This window comes from Esox lucius, chromosome 7, assembly GCF_011004845.1.
Source record: "Esox lucius isolate fEsoLuc1 chromosome 7, fEsoLuc1.pri, whole genome shotgun sequence".
NCBI lineage: Eukaryota > Metazoa > Chordata > Actinopteri > Esociformes > Esocidae > Esox > Esox lucius.
The window spans coordinates 48,335,398-48,356,635 of NC_047575.1; the positions used below are offsets into that span (position 1 = coordinate 48,335,398).

General features: G+C 38.5%; 2 protein-coding genes across 4 annotated transcripts in view; one reads left to right on the forward strand and one right to left on the reverse strand.

The window, feature by feature from the left end:
• The first annotated feature begins 1,081 nt into the window (after positions 1-1,081).
• Positions 1,082-10,726, forward strand: pitx1 (paired-like homeodomain 1). 3 transcript variants are annotated; one of them, XM_010871041.5, is made up of 5 exons: positions 1,082-1,188; positions 2,317-2,371; positions 6,524-6,673; positions 7,971-8,173; positions 9,470-10,726. In XM_010871041.5, exons 2-5 carry the CDS (start codon positions 2,326-2,328, stop codon positions 10,016-10,018), a joined length of 948 nt encoding a protein of 315 aa, XP_010869343.1. In that variant the 5' UTR covers positions 1,082-1,188; positions 2,317-2,325; the 3' UTR covers positions 10,019-10,726. The 3 variants fall into 3 exon arrangements, with proteins under 3 accessions (XP_010869343.1, XP_010869345.1, XP_010869344.1); XM_010871043.3 differs by lacking the exon at positions 6,524-6,673; XM_010871042.5 differs by lacking the exons at positions 1,082-1,188; positions 2,317-2,371 and adding an exon at positions 6,243-6,413.
• A 2,678-nt stretch (positions 10,727-13,404) lies between these two features.
• Positions 13,405-21,238, reverse strand: part of LOC105011215 (cation channel sperm-associated protein 3) — an 8,752-nt gene continuing 918 nt past the window's right edge. Inside the window, exons 4-8 of the mRNA XM_010871064.3 lie at positions 20,367-20,549; positions 19,366-19,506; positions 17,529-17,648; positions 15,324-15,478; positions 13,405-14,081 (exon numbers count right to left, since the gene is read on the reverse strand). Of these exons, the coding sequence (XP_010869366.1) occupies positions 13,940-14,081; positions 15,324-15,478; positions 17,529-17,648; positions 19,366-19,506; positions 20,367-20,549 (741 nt within the window). The 3' untranslated portion in view covers positions 13,405-13,939. The remainder of the gene's footprint in view (positions 14,082-15,323; positions 15,479-17,528; positions 17,649-19,365; positions 19,507-20,366; positions 20,550-21,238) is intronic.

A 21,238-nucleotide genomic window follows, 5' to 3' on the forward strand; every position in this document is an offset into this window, starting at 1 on the left:
GATGTGGATTAGTAGCCTCAATAGTAGCCTCAGTACACGACACCAGCAGATTTGTCCAGTCAGCCATACTGTAGACTTTGTTGAATATTGAATATGTTGATGTGTAGGACAAATTATCAAATGTACGTGTTTATCGAATATGTATTTCCAAATAAGCAAATAAACCGTACGGCCAGATTGGGAAAGCATTGCAAATTGAATTTAAAACATGCTTTTCTTCTGCTGTTATACTAATGTCGTCAGTACGGGTACTAGTATTCATTTCAAAATACGGTGCACATTTGTAATAGGAAACATTTCATACAAACGCAGCTTCAATTGCCAAGCCTTGTTTTGTACAATCATTAAAGGCTGAAAATCCTAAATTACATTATCTTCTTAGTCAGACCTATATAATTCGCTTGCAGAGCTAAACTAAAAAACACATCTTGGTAGAACGAAGTCCAATCCTACAAATAGCACTGGTTCATTCATCATCGAGAAAAATTGAATACTACATTTTGGCCAAGTTTCATCTAATTAAAACAATGACACCTAGAGCTTAGACCTGTACTTTGTCGTTTGCATCTAGTTTGAGTGTGGGCCTAAATGTTGACCCTACCACTTTAGTTAAATAGTTTCGGTTAATAAATTATGCCTTAACGCTAATAATGCTTCTGCTACTAGCATCTGCATCTTGCTCTTTTGTAAGAATAGTGTTTTAATGCGCAATTCTAATGGAAGCAATGGCTTACACAATATAAATTTTTTGTATTATTGTTCCAAACTTTATGCCCGCAGACCGTATTATCAAATTATCGTCAGGCTATATCAAATATGAAATAAACTTCCCCAGAGGTCCATTCCATAGCCTAGGTCTAAATAACAACATTTCCAGGAAAACATACTAACTCACTAAATATTCCAAACCCTCTGTTTACGCATCCAAAAGACAAGTTGCTTGTAGGCCCACTACGTCTCCTGACGGCATATGCGCATCCTGTATCCAGTTGCTGTCGGGGGGTTCACTGACGTGACGTCACAGGGACACGAGAAAGGTCTACTGAAGAAAACCCTGAGCAGCACAGAGAAGCTATCAAAGCGCATATTTGGACACGGCATATGCCTGCACACTTAAGTGGATCTATTTCACACCTGCATGGGGACGTATTAAAGTTTTTTGTATCTGTCTTTGCTGGGAATTAACTGGTGAGTAGGCTATTCGAGTGTGGGGAAAAACGCACCAGTGAAATTATTTATTATAAGAAAGCTCAGGCTTTTGGGAGAGGCTTTTTGGAGAGACAGGGCAAGCGTTTTTTTTTTTTTTGCGCCGTAGTTCCGGGGACTCAACCCGCAGTAGTGTTTACAAATTGTATTAAATTGCCTGACGTGGCGGAACATCACATTTTAAACGTTCCAACTAGTAACGCGGTGATCTTAACACGTTGGTGGACCGTGACTGTGTTGCGAGCACGCAGTCCACTCAGTCCGTAAAGCGGACTGGCACATGCAGGCTTTGAGTATTAGGCGTTGGCATGTGTAAGACTAAGATTAAAAACGTTACCAGGTTATGAACGTATTCGTAGGGGATTGCAATAAGATTCGGTATTTCTGTGAGAAAAAGGAGAAAGGCTTGGCAAGATGAGACACATGTCCTTATTGACTCTCCCGAGCCCTCTGGGAGAAGCAGAGACATGGCATGGCCACAATCACGAATTGGGCATCAACAAACTGTGAGGGCAGGAAAAGTGGTTAAAATTTTAAAAAAAATTGAATTGTGTGATGTGACACTACTGGCTGTAACGTACAATAATTTTACAAAAAATGCATGCTTTAATTAAAAAAGCTAAGAAATGTATCTCGTTGAATATATAAAGTCTATTTTGTGCGTGTGTCTAATATATTGTGTATGTGTGCGTGTGTGGGTATGTTTGGGCCTTGGATTCGGTTGGGCTGATCTGGCTGCCGGATCCGTGTGAAGAAAATAGCATGTATTATGTCACGATTTATTATGGGCATAAAACGGGCAAAGGGATTCCTAGAGATAAGAGAGGTTATGTGTATACATCACGACAAAGATAAACTTTTACGTTATCTCTGAACGAAAGGTCAACATAATTCACATTGGTTAAAACGCCCAGCCCAAAAGGAGTCTTAACGTTTTACATAAATTGTGCTCGCATTTGCGTTGTTATACGTTAATTTAAGATGAGCAAGGAGACAAGTGTTTGCACAATACCAGGCCTATTCGTGACTGCTTTTAAGAGACATATGAAGGTTGTAATGACGAACCACTGTAAAATAATGTGATGTTTAATTCTTCTATTTGCTTTTCAGGCATCTGGAATGGAACTTAATTTGTCAAAGAATGTAATCTCTTGCGGAGATCCAGGTACTACTGCATGCTTCATATACAGTATCTCTGAGGTTGAATTGTACTTCTCCAATATGGATGCATACAGCCTTGCGAAAGCTAGAATAATGCATTTTCAATACACAAAAAGCTCATAAACGAACATCGTGGGAAAGAATGACTGGTTGTTTAATTTTCTGCAACATTTAATGTATTATTGAAGCCAATGGTAAATAGTAGTTTTTTTTTGCAAATGTGTTTATTTTCTTCGAGATTCTTCAAAGTTCACTGTTGGTTAGAAATGAGTTGTCAGTTTTAGCCTATACCTTACTGCGTCAAACTAAGCTACGTTTAATGTTTTCATAGTCTACATGTGATCCATTCAATTACAAAATAAAAACTCTGTAAATTCCGTTGATTCCGTAAATGCAAATGTCATTGTTAATTAAATAAGGGTCAGCGTTGCCTTTATTTTAAAAAGGTTATGTTGGATATGATGCCAAAATGTCAGTTAAATGTATCATTATGTTTTTGCATAGCCTACCGCGAGTCTGTAAAATATATCGGCTTTGGAGGCTTTATTTGTTACATTTCATTCTGCATTATTAAGCAATATGACCCCGTAATAAAACTGGGATGAATTAAATTTAGGATCATACATCTCTCAAAAGTAATTGTGTTGTTTAATTTAGGTTATACCAATATTGCTTCAAGTTGTATTCCCACTAGGCTAAGTAACTATACTTTGCTGAGCCTATGATGGGACAACCAACTAAACAAAAGATATATTGAACAGAAAAGGAGAAAAGACGGCCGTGTGGTTATCTCGAACAGGTCGCCATGGCCTAGACGAAGTATCCTATGTATTCGAGATGGCCAATAAATTATGAAACAGTAACATATTTTTGTCTACATGCCTTTCTCTAGTCATTCTCTAGTAAAAGCCACTTCAACCTTTCCCTAGAATCTCAATAAAATATGACATGATATAAAACAAAATTAGACCATAATAGATACTACTTCACTTAAATGATGTATTTGTTTGATTAGTAATGGTCTCAACGTTTATTTCCAGTCGTCCGAGAAAAAAAAATACTGTTTATCTTGCCACTGTCCTTTAACTTGTCTTGGTGGATTATAAAGCTTTTGGAGACGATCAGTCATGCAAGTGGCAAATGCCCTATATTTAAAAAAGCATTATTAGACCCAACCGAGCCAACTATATGGGCCGTCGACCATTAAGAAACGTCCAATAGCAAAATTGACATGACAGACCCTCTTTAAATATATGCAAAAAGATCAACAGATTAAGCCTATGACATAGATTGTCAAGGATATAACATCACCTGTCTCTCCTCTAACGTAAGAGCGGAAGACAAAAGGGATGCCGAGTACATTTCGTTGGTGATTCAATCTGATGCGCTTTTGGTTTTGCGTAATCGCGCGTATGGTAGGCCTATTACGTGACCCCAAGCCCTGCAGGCTTCTTAGGCGCCCAAACCTATTAGATAAGAGGAAATCACGTGAACTCACATTTTCCTTGTTTTCAGGTAACGACTAGATTGTCAGAAGCTTACCGGTTTGTGGTGTTCTAGATTTTATGTTGATGTAATTTTCTTTCCTACCAGGTTTGAATAATTTCCAAAATGCCGGCAAATTTAGCCAAGTTTATATGCAACAGCCACATCTTTCTGAATTAGTTGTTTTAAAATGAAATTGCCTCCCTTAACACATAGCTAATAGTACACGAACCAATATGGCAAATACCATACACTTTGTAGTTTATAGGATTTTAGTTTTTATACGAAATTGCTATAGTAATTAGTGCTCAAGAAAACAAACTTAAAGAGGATAATTACATAAATACAATAAGCTGGCTAGGAAACCGAACAAATGATTAAAAAGTAAAGTAATTGTTGAGAGATTACACAGTTTCATTTTGAAAGGCCCCTAAGGGAAGCTTTCCAGTTCGACTGGGTCTAATGTCAAAAGTTAATGTCATACAATGACCTAAAATGCTTAGCACTGGCGCCTGCCACACGGCTCGGAGACGGCGCTGAGCGGAAGCTGCCTAAGCCAACATACCTGGACAAAGTAATTATAATACCGCGTTATTTCTAGGACGATTTGGAAGGATGACGACTAAAACAGGCCAGCACCGGAGTTAGGCTACTCATGACTTAAAAAGTGATGATAAACCACGAATTCATACAATTCACCTATAGTACATAATAAATGCATATATACACATTCAATAGGTAGGCCTACCTATCCAGGTATGAATCGTGCCTGGTCTTCATTCCGTTGTATTCACTTAGCTTTGTTATAAACACTCAACAAGTTTGCCTTTAGGACAGCACATTTGTTCTTAAGGCCCGAGTGACGAATAATGGCGATTGTTTAGACACACTTATCTTGACACAAAAATATATTTCGTCCAAAATAAGCGGTCAGTTGCTTTATAGGTTATATAAAGCATTTCTTACAAAAGAACAATTTGTTACACATTTTGAAGTCGTGTTTTAACACAGTAAAACTGATTCACAGAACCTGATCAAGTGAACGTGTGTGATCGTGTGTGATCAAGTGTTTCAATCGGATTCACAAGTGTGTGGTGTGACTTTTAATCTCCGTCAGCTGCCACCAGGCGCCGCTGATTTACAATAGGTCTGAATCTGATATGTCCGAAAATATCTTTAGAATAGGATTCATTAAGAGATTGCTAAAAACACAGGCAACATCTCTGGATGACTTTATTTAGGGGATGCGTTTTTGTCAACAAAAAACAAGGTTAATATACCATTTTAATTCAAAAGAGCAATCCGTAGTTCCATCTTGTGTAAAAAAGCTAAACTGTCAATAGAGGGATTTATGGACATGGTGAAGTGTTGTAAGTCAATGTAGGTATCTCTATAGTACCATTTTAAGTAGGAAATATCAGTCGAAAAAGAGTAACACATTTCCGGCAAAAAAATGTATGCAATTATTTTTAGCATAAGCTTATGATTATTTATTTATGTATTTCGCTCTTTCAGCATGCTTGGTCATTTGTTTTTGCATTGATAAGGAGGAAATAAAATATTGATAGTGCTGAAATTTCTCGATGTAATTACCGTCTAAAACAATTACTGCTTAAGACATAGCTGTGTGATGTGTGGTTGAAAAACAGGATTAATAGTTAATAAAAGTGTACCGAATAAATCCATTAATCCATCATTATTCGCCTTTTCGTTATTGGTAGCATATGCAGTATTAATTCATTAGGCTGTTATTTTTATGGTTGAGATTAATTGTCTTGTCTTAGACAGTTATAACGAGAGACATAAAGGCCTAAAAGCTACGCAACCGCTGAAGCTGCCTGAGTAGCAGTTGTACACACACACACACACACACACACACACACACACACACACACACACACTTCATTATTTTAAACAAGGTCTGCCTCACTTGCTTCTGCTAGTTGATTGTTTAAAAGGCCTGGAAATAGAACTCATGAAAATCACAACATTCATCAACAGACTATTAGGGCACATTTTAAAGCTCCTTTCCTTCATATACTGTTGCCTGCATAGTTAAGTATAAATTAGGTACTTTCCGTGTTTGGCCGGGAAAATTACATGGCCTTTATGCTAATGTTTATTTAGCTCCGTTCATATCCGAGAGACATTGTCTGCGTGTGTAGGCTACATAAGCACAGCTGTTGGGCCGTTCCATTGCACCGGGGCATATTTCAAACATGCCTGAATAAAGGGACCATTTTCTCCCCAACTTTCCAACCAATGCAACGCAATTCGCCGTTGCCTCATGCGTTCCCCTGAGATAAATCCCAAAAAAATTTCCTGCAGATTGAATAGTCTTTGTGGGTGGGACTCCTCATTTCTGGGAGGTTAAACGCAGAAGATGGGTGGGTCACATCCCTTGGTTCTGCTGCGAGCGCTTCCATTCGGTCACACCGGGCATATCCACAGCAGCGGAAACTGAAAGCATTTAAACGTTGTCACTGCTGTGAGGAAATGTGGGGCTACTTTTCCGGAGAACAAATTCTTGGAAATCTGTTTTAAAAAACGTCTTTGCAATGGCAAGTGTTTGGTTACGAATGGAAATCTAAGCATTTATGTTAAAGATTGAGAAAGCTCGCACACACAGGACTTAAAAAACGTTTTTTAATACGGCATCATTCTTTTCAAGGTGGAATGAATTTGGACAGAATCGCAGAGACCGTGAGACCTCCACCGACGCGCGACATGGCCTCTACGTTTCACTTGCCGAGAACTTCGAACAGCACTCGAGAAACGTTAGAGAACTCAAGCAGCGAGTCATCAGATACTGAAATAGCAGGTACATTAACGTGTAATAACATTGTATTTGGCCTACCTGCTATCATTATTGCTAGGTATAATTATAACACGCATTTTCGTGTTAAACACTATGGACATCAAAGCGAAGAATTCAAAATAAAAAACTTAGATACGCATGCTAAAACGTGCCCAATGCATTCAGTATTCGACTAAAATACACATAGCTAGCCCAGACCTGCCTATATGAGAGAGCAATCGCAAGTCCGCCACGGTTTCAAACGTTTTGCCGAAACTTGAAGGGAACAATTCAATTGTGTATTTTATTTCATAGTCTATCAATTAAATGGAATTCTGCAACATCATATTTGTAAAACGTTACGTAGATTAAATGTCACCTTGCGGAATTAACAATGAGCCTACCACCAACTTAAGCATTATAGAGCTTATTTTTTAAATGTGAATATATAGCCTAATAGTTTGCAAAAAATAAACACACAATAAAGCACATTCTGTTGAATTAAATAATTCATTTGCAGTGGTCGGGTTTTAACACCGATAACAAGACATTCAGTTTGAATCTTTTTCATTGTACTATTTTCTGCATATTAAATCAAGTAAAAAAATATTGTTTAACTATTAAGACTATTATGTGCTTCAATAGAATGGCCTGCCCTCAACATCCCATTTCTTCTTAGTTTTAAGTTATATTTAACAGCTTAATTCTAGAGACGTAGGCCTAAAGAGAGCCAACACATCCAGCAGCTACGGCTAGTTTGCTATGAACTGACCTTTCCCAAGCGTGAAATAATATATATTGTGAAAACACGCATGAACAAGATAATTAATCCTATATAATACACTGGACAAATGTTGCCACAACGGCAATGTTGTTGGTTCATGCAAGCAATGGCCGATAAAGAAAATGTGTAATAGAACGTCTGATGAATCAATATTGAACCCGGAGACAATCTGTTAATGTTTGACGCCCATGCTTACATGAAAGCCTATTCTGGTGACCTTTCTTGTGGTATTTTAAAAATGGTCATTTACTTTAGTGATTTATAGACACTTCAAACAATGCTAGGATAACACTGACAGGCATTGCCTATTACGCCGTCCTTCTGTAAACGTAAACCATTTTGTGTTTGTACAAACGTTTACATGCGTTTGGGACATACTGTATGTATCTAGGCCAATATGAGCCGACATGGATTGAAGTTAAGCAGAACACATTTATAGGGGAAAGGCACCACTATGAAAAAAAAAATCAGTCGGTCTGAGTATAAACCAGTAGACGACAATAACCACCATTTATATTTATGTTTTTTTGTTTGCAGAAAAGGAGAGAAGCGTAGAACACAGAAGCGATGATGGAAACGCAGACGATCCCAAAAAGAAAAAAGCCAGAAGGCAGAGGACACATTTCACCAGCCAACAGCTGCAGGAGCTGGAGGCCACCTTTCAGCGGAACCGCTACCCGGACATGAGCACGAGAGAGGAGATAGCTGTGTGGACAAATCTCACTGAGGCCAGAGTCAGGGTAAGGTCCTCGCGGAGCGTCTGAGCCTTGCATATATTTAGAGAGAAACCTTAAAGATGTGAATGAAAAATACTTTCAGTTGAAACATGTTATGGGTTGACAACTTGACTTCAAGCCTACACTCGAATGTTAGCTTACTTAGAAACTTTCGTTGCAATAATAACCAATGATTACTAACTTTATGAGGTAGAACTGACACCATAATTACCCTGCAGACATTTTTAAAGTTGCTCCTCGTAATCCCCACAAATGTTGATGACTCAAACTCGCTCAACAAATTATATATTCGAGGTAAATGAAAACTAAATCTTTTCACTTCTGATGACATCTAAGCGTACTGTGTTTTTGGTTCATTTATATACACAAATCAATGTAGACATTTCTTTCGGTAGGCCGAACAGTTTTAATATGTTTTATTTGTGCAATAATGTACTAATCGACCACATTGTTACGTAGGCCTACAGTTTAGAAACGTTTATAGACCAAATTATGTAGTGAAATTCAATGAGTACCTAACCATGGTATCTGAGACAGAGTAGGCCTAAATTGTTGTTGTGAGTATTGCACAGTGAGACTAAGAAACCATTTTGCCATGTTCAACAACAAATAAACGCCCCTAAACAAATCAGCATTTATTCGGGGTTCAAATGCAATATATGGAAGAAATGATCAGCTTCCGTTTATTTGTTCCTCAGGTCTACAAGAAGTGGCTTTCGTCTCTCATGTGTAAATGGAACAAACCTTTGAGTTTGTCTCGTAAAGCAGACTGGACAACTGGCTAGATTATTAAACGAGATTATTATAAAAACCCAATAAATAATGTTAATTTGGTTTCTCGATGTCTAAAATATAATATTACGATTATTAGGCTTATAATTTCACATCCTTCCTGCATTTGTGGACTACCTATGTTTTTACAAACATGTGCCCCAAAAAGAAATAGATCCACTCCTAAATATATATACTCCTGATTTGTATCCATAATAAATTGATAACGAATTTTCCTATTGCACATTAACGAGAATTGTGTCAAATTCTGACCCACGTTTTTCTAGGTTTTCCATCATCCATAGGTTTACTGACGTAGACAGCTTTTGAAATGTACTGTTGGTGAATGTCATTTGAATGTGACAAATAAAAATAACCACTACAATAACATAATAATAATAATGAAACTATTGTTATTATTATTAATGGATATTAATAATTAATGGATATATTGGATATAATCAAAATAATATGTCTTACACTGTGTGTATAATAATACCTTTTTTCTATTTTTAATTTGATCTTTAGGTGTGGTTCAAAAATCGTAGGGCCAAATGGAGGAAGCGTGAACGCAACCAGCAAATGGACTTGTGCAAGAACAGCTACCTTCCCCAGTTCAGTGGGCTCATGCAGCCGTACGACGACATGTATCCCGCCTACACCTACAATAACTGGACGAACAAAGGACTGACCCCGGCCCCTCTGTCCACTAAGAACTTCACTTTTTTCAACTCAATGAGCCCACTCACATCCCAGTCAATGTTCTCGGCTCCTAACTCCATATCTTCTATGACTATGGCCGGGGGAATGGGTCACTCCGCTGTACCCGGGATGCCCACAGCTGGTCTGAACAACATCAGCAATCTTAACGGCATCGGCACCTCCACAATCAACTCAGCCATGTCCTCGTCCGCCTGTCCGTACGGACCGCCCGGTTCTCCTTATAGCGTATACAGAGACACGTGTAATTCTAGCCTGGCGACCCTGAGACTGAAATCGAAACAGCACCCAACCTTTGGATACAGCGGGTTGCAAAGCCCCGGGTCTAGCCTTAACGCCTGTCAATACAACAGTTGACGGATCAGCCTTGATGAAAATAATTCGCGGACAGACGTAGGCCTAGCATGGCTACCTGAGAACGGGGCGAAAGACAACTAAACTGGATTAGTTGCAATCATTTATTTTTCAAATGGATTATGCGGGTTGTATGTGTCTACAGATGAACTTGCACAACAATTTAAATGTCCATGTTTTTTGGATTTAAAAAAGTGATGAAGACGTGTTACATTGTACATAACATAAGAAACAGACAAAAGGAACTTCTGCTCATTTTCACTTGCTTGCTTTGAGGACTCAAACCGATTTGAACCTGGCTTTTAGGCCTTTTCTCTTGGTCGTGGATTAGAAACAAAACGTGCGAGATTAAGATACATCCAGACTCTGTAGAAGAAGAATTCTGTTGTACATAGCTTAGTCTTTTATACGCTCATGTGTGCTTTACCGTCTATGCAGGGGGCGCCATCGCCTGGTTGTGTTTTCAGTTTCTGTAGCGTGACTTCACTTTCATAGGCTGTGCTTTGTCTGGAGTATTTTCCTTTTTAGCCTATTCGTTTGCTAAAAATAGAAATCCCGCATGCTTTAACTTGAGTGCAAAGTTGATAATATAATGTAAGATAAAGCAAAGTCCATTATACTGTATACAGAAGGTGATTGAAACGTAACTTCATGTGTTTATGATATGTTTGAATAAACTACAGCAGATAGAAGCTTATTTCAGGTATTTATTTAATAAAAGAAAACAAATATTTAAACGACATAAATAGGCTACAGGATGTTCCAAGTATTTGGAACAAGATAATGCCTATAGTAAACAGATTTCACACATACAATTGCCTATATAACCACATATAGGAAATACATTACGCAAGTCAATGGGCATTCCTAGTTCTCAGTAAGGGATTTTCGCTGTCTGATCCTATTTTGTTGACAAAACGGTTTGATGTGGGCTGAAAAGCAGAGAAGAACGTGGCAACTGCGAGAGCTTTCAGACTAGGTCACTTTCAGTAGACCTAATCATACTCGCTTTATGAAAATCTGAGAGTTGGCAGCTGGAGAGCGACTAGGAATTTTCTGCGTCTGGTTTCATGATCACTTGTTCTTGATTGCTTATGTTATGTATGAATCTTTTACATGATGACAAAATTCATACATCCGGGATGTAGTCATATTGTTAGGATGAGTTAAAGTGGTGATTCGAAATGTAGATAATTTTTTCGCCATAATTTCCAACACACATATTAAGTCTACGGTTAACAGCATATAAGCAGCTTAATCCGAACGACCTAAAAAAAAAAAACACACACAGAATAACAGCGATAATTATATTACTTTGCGAGATTTAGCAAGGAGTGGCCTAAGTGTTTGCAACTGTCATGGGCTAGGAGTTTTTCTCTTGACAAATATGAAGTGAGCAATCAATACGATATCTCCCACTTCACAGCTTCAGCCATTCTCATATCTATTTTACTGACCCATTAGGCTGATATTCACGCAAATGCTGTAAATAATGCTATAATTTATAGGCTACTTTAAATTACTCTGGAAACTGATAATATGCTCTTCCTATGAAACATTTATTATTACGCCACTGGTCACAAACATAAATGCATTGGTTTGAATAGGCTATATTAGATGTCAGTCATATGTGTTCTGCAAATAAATCGAGACAACATTTATTAAAAAAAAACATTGGCAATCTCCAAAGGGCAAATCAAGTGTTTCAACATATACCTATGCGTATAACCAATGGGAGCTGAATACGCGCGTTTTGGATTAAACACTGTCTTTTAAAACTTGAATTTCAACTAACTTTACATGTTCCATATTTTTACTCTGTTGTTGCAATTGATTCCCCAAAACCGTTTTTTTCAAATGTCTCAGGTTGCCTAAAAAATTGTTGTCACGTGCTGTATCATGATTTTCTATAGACTACAAAGCAATATGAAAACGGATCAGAATCAACTTGAATCCCTAAATAAATCAGCCTTTTAGTAACGGTGCTTCTAGTTGTAGAAAACATGATATATATAGAATATAAAATAACCTATATAGTCAAGTGTATTTATATAATATTTTATAAAATAGTCCACAACACTGGACTTATGGGACAGTGGATAACAATGATATTAATTTAGTGCAGAAATCATCCTTGATAGCTGAACATTGCATTGTAGCATTTGGAAGGCTCAGACCCAATAGAATGTAACAACTAATGTTCTCTGTAACAGAACACATTTTGTTTTTATATAATTTGGTGGATCCAGGGTCAGAAAGAGTAAAAATAGGCCTCAAGTAAATATTAGCGATTGATGTAAATAGGGGTTATTTTGGTTAATAAAATGATAACAGAACAATTCCAATCCTTATACCAACTTGTTAAAAAAAATACACAAAGATTGTCATAAATGCAATCACATATTTTCCAATTAAACCAAGTACCTTCCATTGTAAAGCCAATATTACTGAAGGGTAGTTCACGGAGGCTAAGGTTCAAAGTGTCATTTTACAGCCTGTAAATATTTGAACAGGTATTTCTCTGCATACAGACAGGAAAGTCAGTCCATGTGTCCAACATCTATAGTATACAGAACTGCAGTATACCCAATGTAAAGGACATACCTGGATTTGTTTACGTGTAGTTTGGTGCATCTTCTGTATTTCATACGCAAACGCAGTATTAAAGCAATCACTGTTAAATAATAAGGTGCAAGGCCGTAAAATTTACTATAATAAACTGAAAAGAAAATGGATAAGGGAATGAATAGATGGATTAAATGTTTTATGGATGAAAAGTGTTTTACTGTAATTTCGCGGGGTTGGCGCCAGGTAAAGCGTTTACAACACCTCAGATATTGAGAAATGTTTGGGATTTCAACGACAGAGCAAAACAGACCAAAGAGAAATGGTGTAACGCTCAACTATTTTAAGACTACAGAAGTGCTGACACTCAGGGCTGTCCCCTATCCTCACTAAAGTACGAATTACCACAGTACATAGGAGGATGAGAACATGTTAATGAGGCATAGACAACAACGCTTTGCACCCCCTAGTGGTCAAACAGTTTGTTTCCGCTCTAAAGACAGTCCTGTGTTTCGCTGGGTGCAATAACAGTATTATTTCAAAGTTAGTAGCTTTTGTAACACGCAACAAAGTATTTTTTTTTTTTACCGTTAATAACGCAAAGTATGGTTCACATTAAAGTTAAGCGATAGTGTCTCGCGAGTTCATCAACACTCGATGCACAGACCTGGCCTGTACTTCGCCTGACAGGTTTAACAAAGGCAACAAACGCGTCATGAATTGACCCTGGGAATATGTACAGTATAATCGAGTGCTCCATACAAAGTCTCTAAACAGATCATGTTGTACTCGGGCCCGTCCGCAGGCACCTCACGAGGGGGGGGGGGGTCACCGCATTCTATACCTCGCGGAGGCCAGGTCCGAGCAGAGAACATCGCGGACCGGTCTAAAATCAAATCAAGTTATCTATGACGTGCCCAGAATACAGAAGGTGTGAACATGGCACGGATTAGAACCACACTACCTGGAAGATATCCTGAATGGGTTTTTATTCCCTGTGTGGGGGAATTTGGGGTCAAAAGACGTGCAATGTACAGGATATTAAAACCGTCCTCTATTGTGTGGACAACACATGGGGAATAAGGAGTTATTTAGGACGCATATTTAGACCTTTCTGTATTGCATGGAGTGCTTTACAGTACATATGGAATAGGCAGTTATCTAACATATAGCCTACCTCTGGTAAAGATCCCCGAGTGATTTTGAAGACCATACTCCAGCATCTCTCAGCTCCTGGTCTAGATACAACCATGGCGACCCACAACAAAGAAACACTGCGAGACACAACGTTATACGCATGCCGACAAACGTTCCTCTTTTTAATTTGGTATGTAAATAATGATTTGAGTCCTGAATAGTTCAGTCAGGTCCCCCTTCCTGGCATTTTTGCTCACTCATTTTCACGTTCCTTCCTTTCTGGGCTTTCTGCTCCATGTCAAAGAGGTCCTTCTCCAGTAACTCACTTAGAATTAGCAGGGCCTCCGCATAGAGTTGCTGCAGCCTGCAAGGAGTAGACTCTCTCATTTCAGCCTGTCATTCCCGACTTGTTAGAACAACTACAGTCTGTGTAATTAACTTTAATATAAAGTCACTATAGTGGCCGGCTATTACCACACGCACAAAATGCTCATGTTTTCTTTACTAACGAGACGCTGCCCTCTCATTTGAGCTTGCACAAGTCATCGGTATTATGGCCTCACATAAACTGAAAGTGTTTACTTTATAAAGACGTAAACCGTGTCCAGATTAACGATGCAGCGTCGTTATTAAATTCAAGATTTCTGCGGATGTGGCGCGGAACTTGAAACAAAATGACAACCAAGACGTGGTAGCGGGATGGTGTTGATGCTAGAACGTGTACAGGTATGGACCTCGGCAATGCATGCCTTACTGTAGAACTGCATGCTGCTACAAGATCTAGCCTATGACACTGTGATTACTGTAATCGTGCACGTCCCGAGAAAATGATGTAATTACCCAAATCTTCATCATCGCGTCAACATAATTTCAACAGAATTGACACATGACAGTCATTTCAGGATTACAGTACGAAGTCAAAGACATTTGGTTGAAGCTTTAAAGAATATCAGACAGCTTTAAACAAAACAGACAAATCACAGTCTATCAATTTATCAAATATTCCAGTAAAACCGCTAGAACATGTTTCAATAGCATCCGTGTTTCTAGGGAAAGTCAAACAAATATTTCTGACTGCAGTGAAATTCTCAATGCATGTGAAGAAATGCTAACTGGGATATCTTAAGTCATTCAGGCTGTAATCACGTCTTCTTAACCAACTCCCTTTATGACCCAATTTACCGCCGTTTGCCCTCGCAGAAGAATCATTAACCCTTTATAGGCTGGTGTCTGTAACCCAGATATGACGTTTTTTGCCCTGTGCCTGAGGTACCCCATTTGTTTTCACCAGGGTAATTAGGAGCCAATATTTGGCGGTAAGCTAGCCGCGTTTGGCAAAAGATTTCATACATGTTGTGTTGCCACCCATCATGCAGGAGTGTGTCCTCTGGGAGGGTTATTACAAGCCTGCACACACCATGAGCTAAACCCTGGCCATTTACATTTTCCTCCCATTAAACATTTCTTTCACCCTAACCCTGACCTCACGTCTAACCCCTGCCGTGGGCCTTACTCGGCCAATATTGACTTCACAGCCATAAAATCGAGCGGAAGCCATCAAGAATGCAACCTTCCATTAATTAGACTATGCTGCAGGGGTGCCTACTGGTGGACGGTGGCGTCCTGGTGGCCCAGTGTGGTCAAGTAGAGGTCCGTGAAGGACATGCTGGTGCACAGGTCCTCCATCACCATGTAGTCAGAGTGACGCAGGGACTTCTTGAAGGTCTCCACCAGCTTGGTGAGGTTGCGCTCGTTGCCTGTCTGTGCAGAGCGTATTATAAGTATTCACTCCTTCACAACCTTTATGTAATTCATTTGTTTGTGATTTTTTGTTTTTTCTAATTGATCTATAAAAAAAGATTCCATGTTAATTCCACTTTTACTCTTGAATTGATACAAAACAAATAACAGAAAATATAACTGCTTAAGAATACACATCATAAGTTAGATGGATATCATAAGTTAGATGGATATCACAAGTTAGATGGACTCTGTGTAAAACAACGCAGGGGTTATTTGTAAATTACCTCCTCTTTTTCTGTCCCAACATAAAACATCAGGCAAGTCCCTCAGCAAAGTATTTAATTTCAAGCACAGATTCAGCTTAAAAAACAAGGGAGCTTTTTCGCAAGCTTTCTTCTCATTAAGTAGGCCAGTGATTGGCAGATGGGTAACAATGACAAATCAGACCTTTAGTATCTCTTTATGAATGTTAAAGTTAGCAATAACCATTTATGATGTATCCTGTATGATGCATCAAACCATCCAAACACATCAACTATACAGTTGTCCTTCTGAACTGAGCTTCAGGAGAGGAAGGAAAGAGCCCAGTAATGTCACTATGAGGCCTTTGACAGACTGAACTAAAGAGTGCTCATATACAGCATACAAATATTGCAACACAGGCGTAACTGCCGTCTTATTTTCTAAACACGGTCGAGGCCACGTCACTGAATGTCCACACTTAACTTCGGCAAAGAGGGAAAAAAAGATGCGTCTAGGCACAGGAAGAAGCCTAGAAACTGGGATATGATGGTAACTTTTATCAGGAAAACAACCAACAACACAAGAGTCGCTTACCAAGAAGGCAGTGAATCATACAAAGTTACTGGTTAAACTAAAATCTGTTTGAAAAACTATAAATAAGGCATAAACATGTCTGTCTAGCAATGATCCAGGAGACATTGATATTGCCTGAAGATAATCTTTTTGATAATAATGGACAAATATTGAATAATCCAGATGTGCAAAGCTTTTAGAGACTTACCAAAGAAGAATCAAATATGTAGGCATTGTCAAAGGTTTTTCTAACATTGACTCAGCGGGGAGAATGTCAGATCAAGGTATAGTAGTGCTTTACTCTTTACGATTGTACAAACATTTTCTTCTACTTTCACATACAAAGTATTTCAAAGACAGAATTCAACAACAAAAAAATCCCAGTAAACTATTTCAAAGTGTGAAAACACCCAAGATGGTGAACACATACTGTACCCACTGTTCCAGGGACACAATAATACTCCATATTTTGGAGACATGATATGTATTATAACCTCTGTATCAACAAACCTAAAGATACGTATTATAACCTCTGTATCAGAGACTTAATGATACGTATTATAACCTCTGTATCAGAGACTTAATGATACGTATTATAACCTCTGTATCAGAGACTTAATGATACATATTATAACCTCTGTATCAGAGACTTAATGATACATATTATAACCTCTGTATCAGAGACTTAATGATACATATTATAACCTCTGTATCAGAGACTTAATGATACATATTATAACCTCTGTATCAGAGAGTTAATGATACGTATTATAACCTCTGTATCAGACACCTAATGATACGTATTATAACCTCTGTATCAGAGACCAAATGATATGTATTATAACCTCTGTATCAGAGACTTAATGATACATGTTATAACCTCTGTATCAGAGACCCAATGATACGTATTATAATCTCTGTATAGGAGACCTAATGATACATATTATAACCTCTATATCAGAGACATAATGATACATATTATAACCTTTGTATTGGAGACATAATGATATTATTTTTAACCTCTGTATCGTATACATGATGATACGTATTATAACCTCTGTATCGGAGACATAATGATACGTATTATAACCTCTGTATCGGAGACCTAATGATACGTATTATAACCTCTGTATCGGAGACCTAATGATACATATTATAACCTCCGTATTGGAGATGTAATGATACTCTGTATCAGGAATATATAATGATACTTATTATACCCTTTCATTAGGGAACACATAATTAGAGTCACCTGGCTTTGGATGAGCTTTCTGATCTCATTCTTCTGTCTCTGGGTGATGGCATGTTTCTTATGGGCCAACGAAGCCTCGCGCTCACTCTGTATATCGTTTTCAAAACGCTTTGTTGAATGCTAAAGGAAAAGAAAAAGTATTAACAACAGGTATTTTTACAATCAACCAATAGATACTAGCTAGGAATATGGAAAATATGAATATGCTTTTCCATTTTGAATATGGAAAAGCATAAATCCAGGGGAATTGCATACTAAGAACATTTGAAACATAAATACATGAACTTTAACATTATTTCAAATAAAAATTGTAATGTTTTACATAAATATCATAAGGGCTTTAAGTAGTAAATTTTTTTTACTTGAACCAGTTGCTGAATTTAAGCAGACCCTCGGGTTTCGGAGTGCAGGCTAAGCTCCACATTTACTTTCTACGACCTTGTTATCTTTATTTGTGAAGATCTGATTACATTTGAGCGTTCCTCACCAGATGCTGGGGGGGGGAATACCACTTCACACACATGCTAAGAAAGATGTTATATTATCACGCACAAGCAGCTACCTAGAGTAAACCCAGAAGACCTCCCTCAAAATTGCAACTTATTCCTTATAAAGTGATGCACTATAAAAGTAGAAGTTGCACCAATTTCACAAGCAAATCACAATGGGTGCACAAGTAAAGGAACAATTGTGGTTGTATTACTAACCCACTGTTGCAACAGTATCACGTTTACAAAATGTCAAACCATAAACACATGGTACAGTGAACATTTTAATATTTTTAAAGTACTTTATCTTGAAAATGTGATTGCTTACATGCTAAACCTTTTAGGCCTGGAGGAAGGCGGACTAATCAAATGCCAAAATATAGTTTTCAGTATTGTTCCTTAAATTGCGACTAAACTAATTGTGATCTATTTAATCACTACTTATGTCATAAATGGCAAAATATACCTCATATAGGGCACATATTGTTTTTGTATGAAGGGGAACAAAATGTTGTTTTTGAGTGTCTTTTTCCTTTAATGGGGTTCTATTTGAGAAGGAGACAGCCCGGCCTCACAGTCAGGCTGCTTACTGGACACTTCATACTTGACAGAATTATAGTTTTTCCATCTCAAGGAATACAAATATTAAAAAAAGAAAGAAAAAAGGTGGACAGTGTTAACCCCCCCCCCCCCACACACACACACACACACATACATACACACACACACACACACACACACACCTTATCTCTCCTTCCCCCTGGAGTGTTTGGACTGCAGAGTGCTCACGGTGTAATGCTTTGTGGAGCTGTGGCTGTGAGGAGTGAACTAATGAAAGGACCGGACCATCCGCCTGCACACTTTAGGGCATCAGCCGCACACGATTAAATGAAGGGCCACATCTGGTCGGGGCTGAGAGCTGCCGTCTGGCTGCTGCAGCTGACAAACCCCACAGACAGCAGCAGATCCACACGGAGCGCCGGTTTTAAGCCAGGGAACAGAGGAAGCACCAGAAATAGAACTCTTTTCCCAAAATAGTGCAGTTTGTTTTACCAGCACCCCCAAGTTACATATGGGAATGGAGAAGAGAATCTAAGTCCTGCATAGCTCAGATGGTAGAGCATGGTACTGCCAATGCCAGAGGTTGTGGGTTTGATTCCCACGGTGGACCAGGTTGGAAATGTACACATGCATCACCGTAATCTGCTTCAGATAAGGGTGTTTGCTAAATGATGACAAAAATAATAATTTGCGACTAATTTTGGGACAGGGGTGTGGAATTCAACAAATCATTTCGTAGGAGATGTAGCTTTGCCCAAACAACAACAACAACTCCACGGCTCTGATACCTGAATCTCAATGATGACCACGCCGATGAACATATTGAAAAGGATGAAGTAGCAGATGAGGATGAAGAGGATGGTGAAGATGCGACTGTTGACCAGCCCCAGGTCATCCAGTTTCTGCTGCATATCAGTCCAACCATCCAACTGAATATGGCAGAGGGGGATGAGTTGAACATTTCCAGTAAGTTTTGTCAACATACTCAGGATTTCCCAAAATCATAACCAAAATATTCCTGAAATCAGAAAGAACTGAACAGGAAATTCCAAAACCTCAGAAGAGTATTCATGGAAAACTTTTCACATTAGGGATGATCTGACTATTTGGGATGATGACTATATGGGATGAATTATAGGAATACATGGTAATAATAATTTATGATAATATATGATAATTTGCATGATGTCACAGCAGAGGTGTTATGGTATTGAGATAACGTAACTGTCCCGTCAAGATATAATTTGGACATTTTAATGAAGGGCGCCAAAACAAAACGAAAACAAGACTATATTTTGACTGGCCATAAACAATTATGTAAATAAACTAATTACATTCAAACCTTGTCTACCAGTGTACAGAGGACACTGGCTCATGCAAGTAGAATAAGCTGAAGTCCTGAATAAACACAGCATACAAGTTGGTACTACTAGGATCAACTTAAGATAGCATGCATAAACAAAACACCTGTACACTGCTCCAGATCCTGCTTGCAGGCAAAGATAGGTTGAGGAGGACAGTCTTTTAAACTTTGGTGTTTCAGTTTTCTAGGGCAGTGGTTCTCAAACCTCTCCCAGGGACCCCTGGACATCTAGAAATGTGGTTGTAGCCCTGAACTAGCTCACCTGAAAGTAGTCAAGGGCCTGAAAGTTGATTCAGGGGTGATAATTCAGGAACACGTGTAAACGACTGGGGGTCCTCAGGTAGAGCTTTGAGAACCGCTGTCCTAAGGACTTTCCAGGGGCTGTACCAGTAGAAGATATTAATGCTCATATGCAGTCTGACTCACGGTCACCAAATCGAACAGAGAGAAGAGCGCACTGCCAAGGTCACCCCAGTTATCCGGGTCTCCAGTGGTGGGGTCCCCAAAATAGTAGTACCCATTTAGGGCAAAGATGAACATCAGGAGGAACATGAGGCTGAGGACATAGACCACACTCTTCGTGGTCTTGAAGAGAGCTGCAGTCAAGGCCTACATTTCAAAGGAAATGGCAAAATAGAGAAAAGAAACTCTAACAGAAACACATCTAATACCTGATTGAGTGACCACCGCCAACACAAAAATCTGAAATAAGTAAAGTAACAGATATATTTGCATGATGTAGCAGGCCTGATGCCATGGAGAATGTGGAGCCATCTACTGCAGCAGTTCTCAACTGGTTTTGGATCTGGACCCAAATTAAAGCAGCTTGTCTCAGTCAAGAACAAATCTATCACGGACGGACTACGTGAACATAAATGATCAGTCACGAAACAACCGTTTGTGTAAGTAAATAAGGGGCCTTAGTTACGGTGTTTTAAACAAATGCTGAATTAGCATCTTTTGAAATGTTTTAAAGGGGTCAGGGAGGGGCCATTTACTTTGGGCTTAATTTGAGAGGATGGGCTCTTTATTCAGGTTCCCATCTCATCTATTAGCATATATGAATCCAGAAATGTTCTGAGCAATTATACCTTAACTGAGATTAGTCGATAAACATTATTCTCTTTTCTTAATTGCAGTCCAGAAACTATTTCTTATTCCAAATTGACATGGCAGTTAAAGCAGCATTTATATTTGACAAAGTCACATTTTCACATTTATCTGTGTAAATAACTCCATATTTATTATTTTAATGATGAAGAATGCTGGCAAACTCACTTGATTGTGATCACTAAATC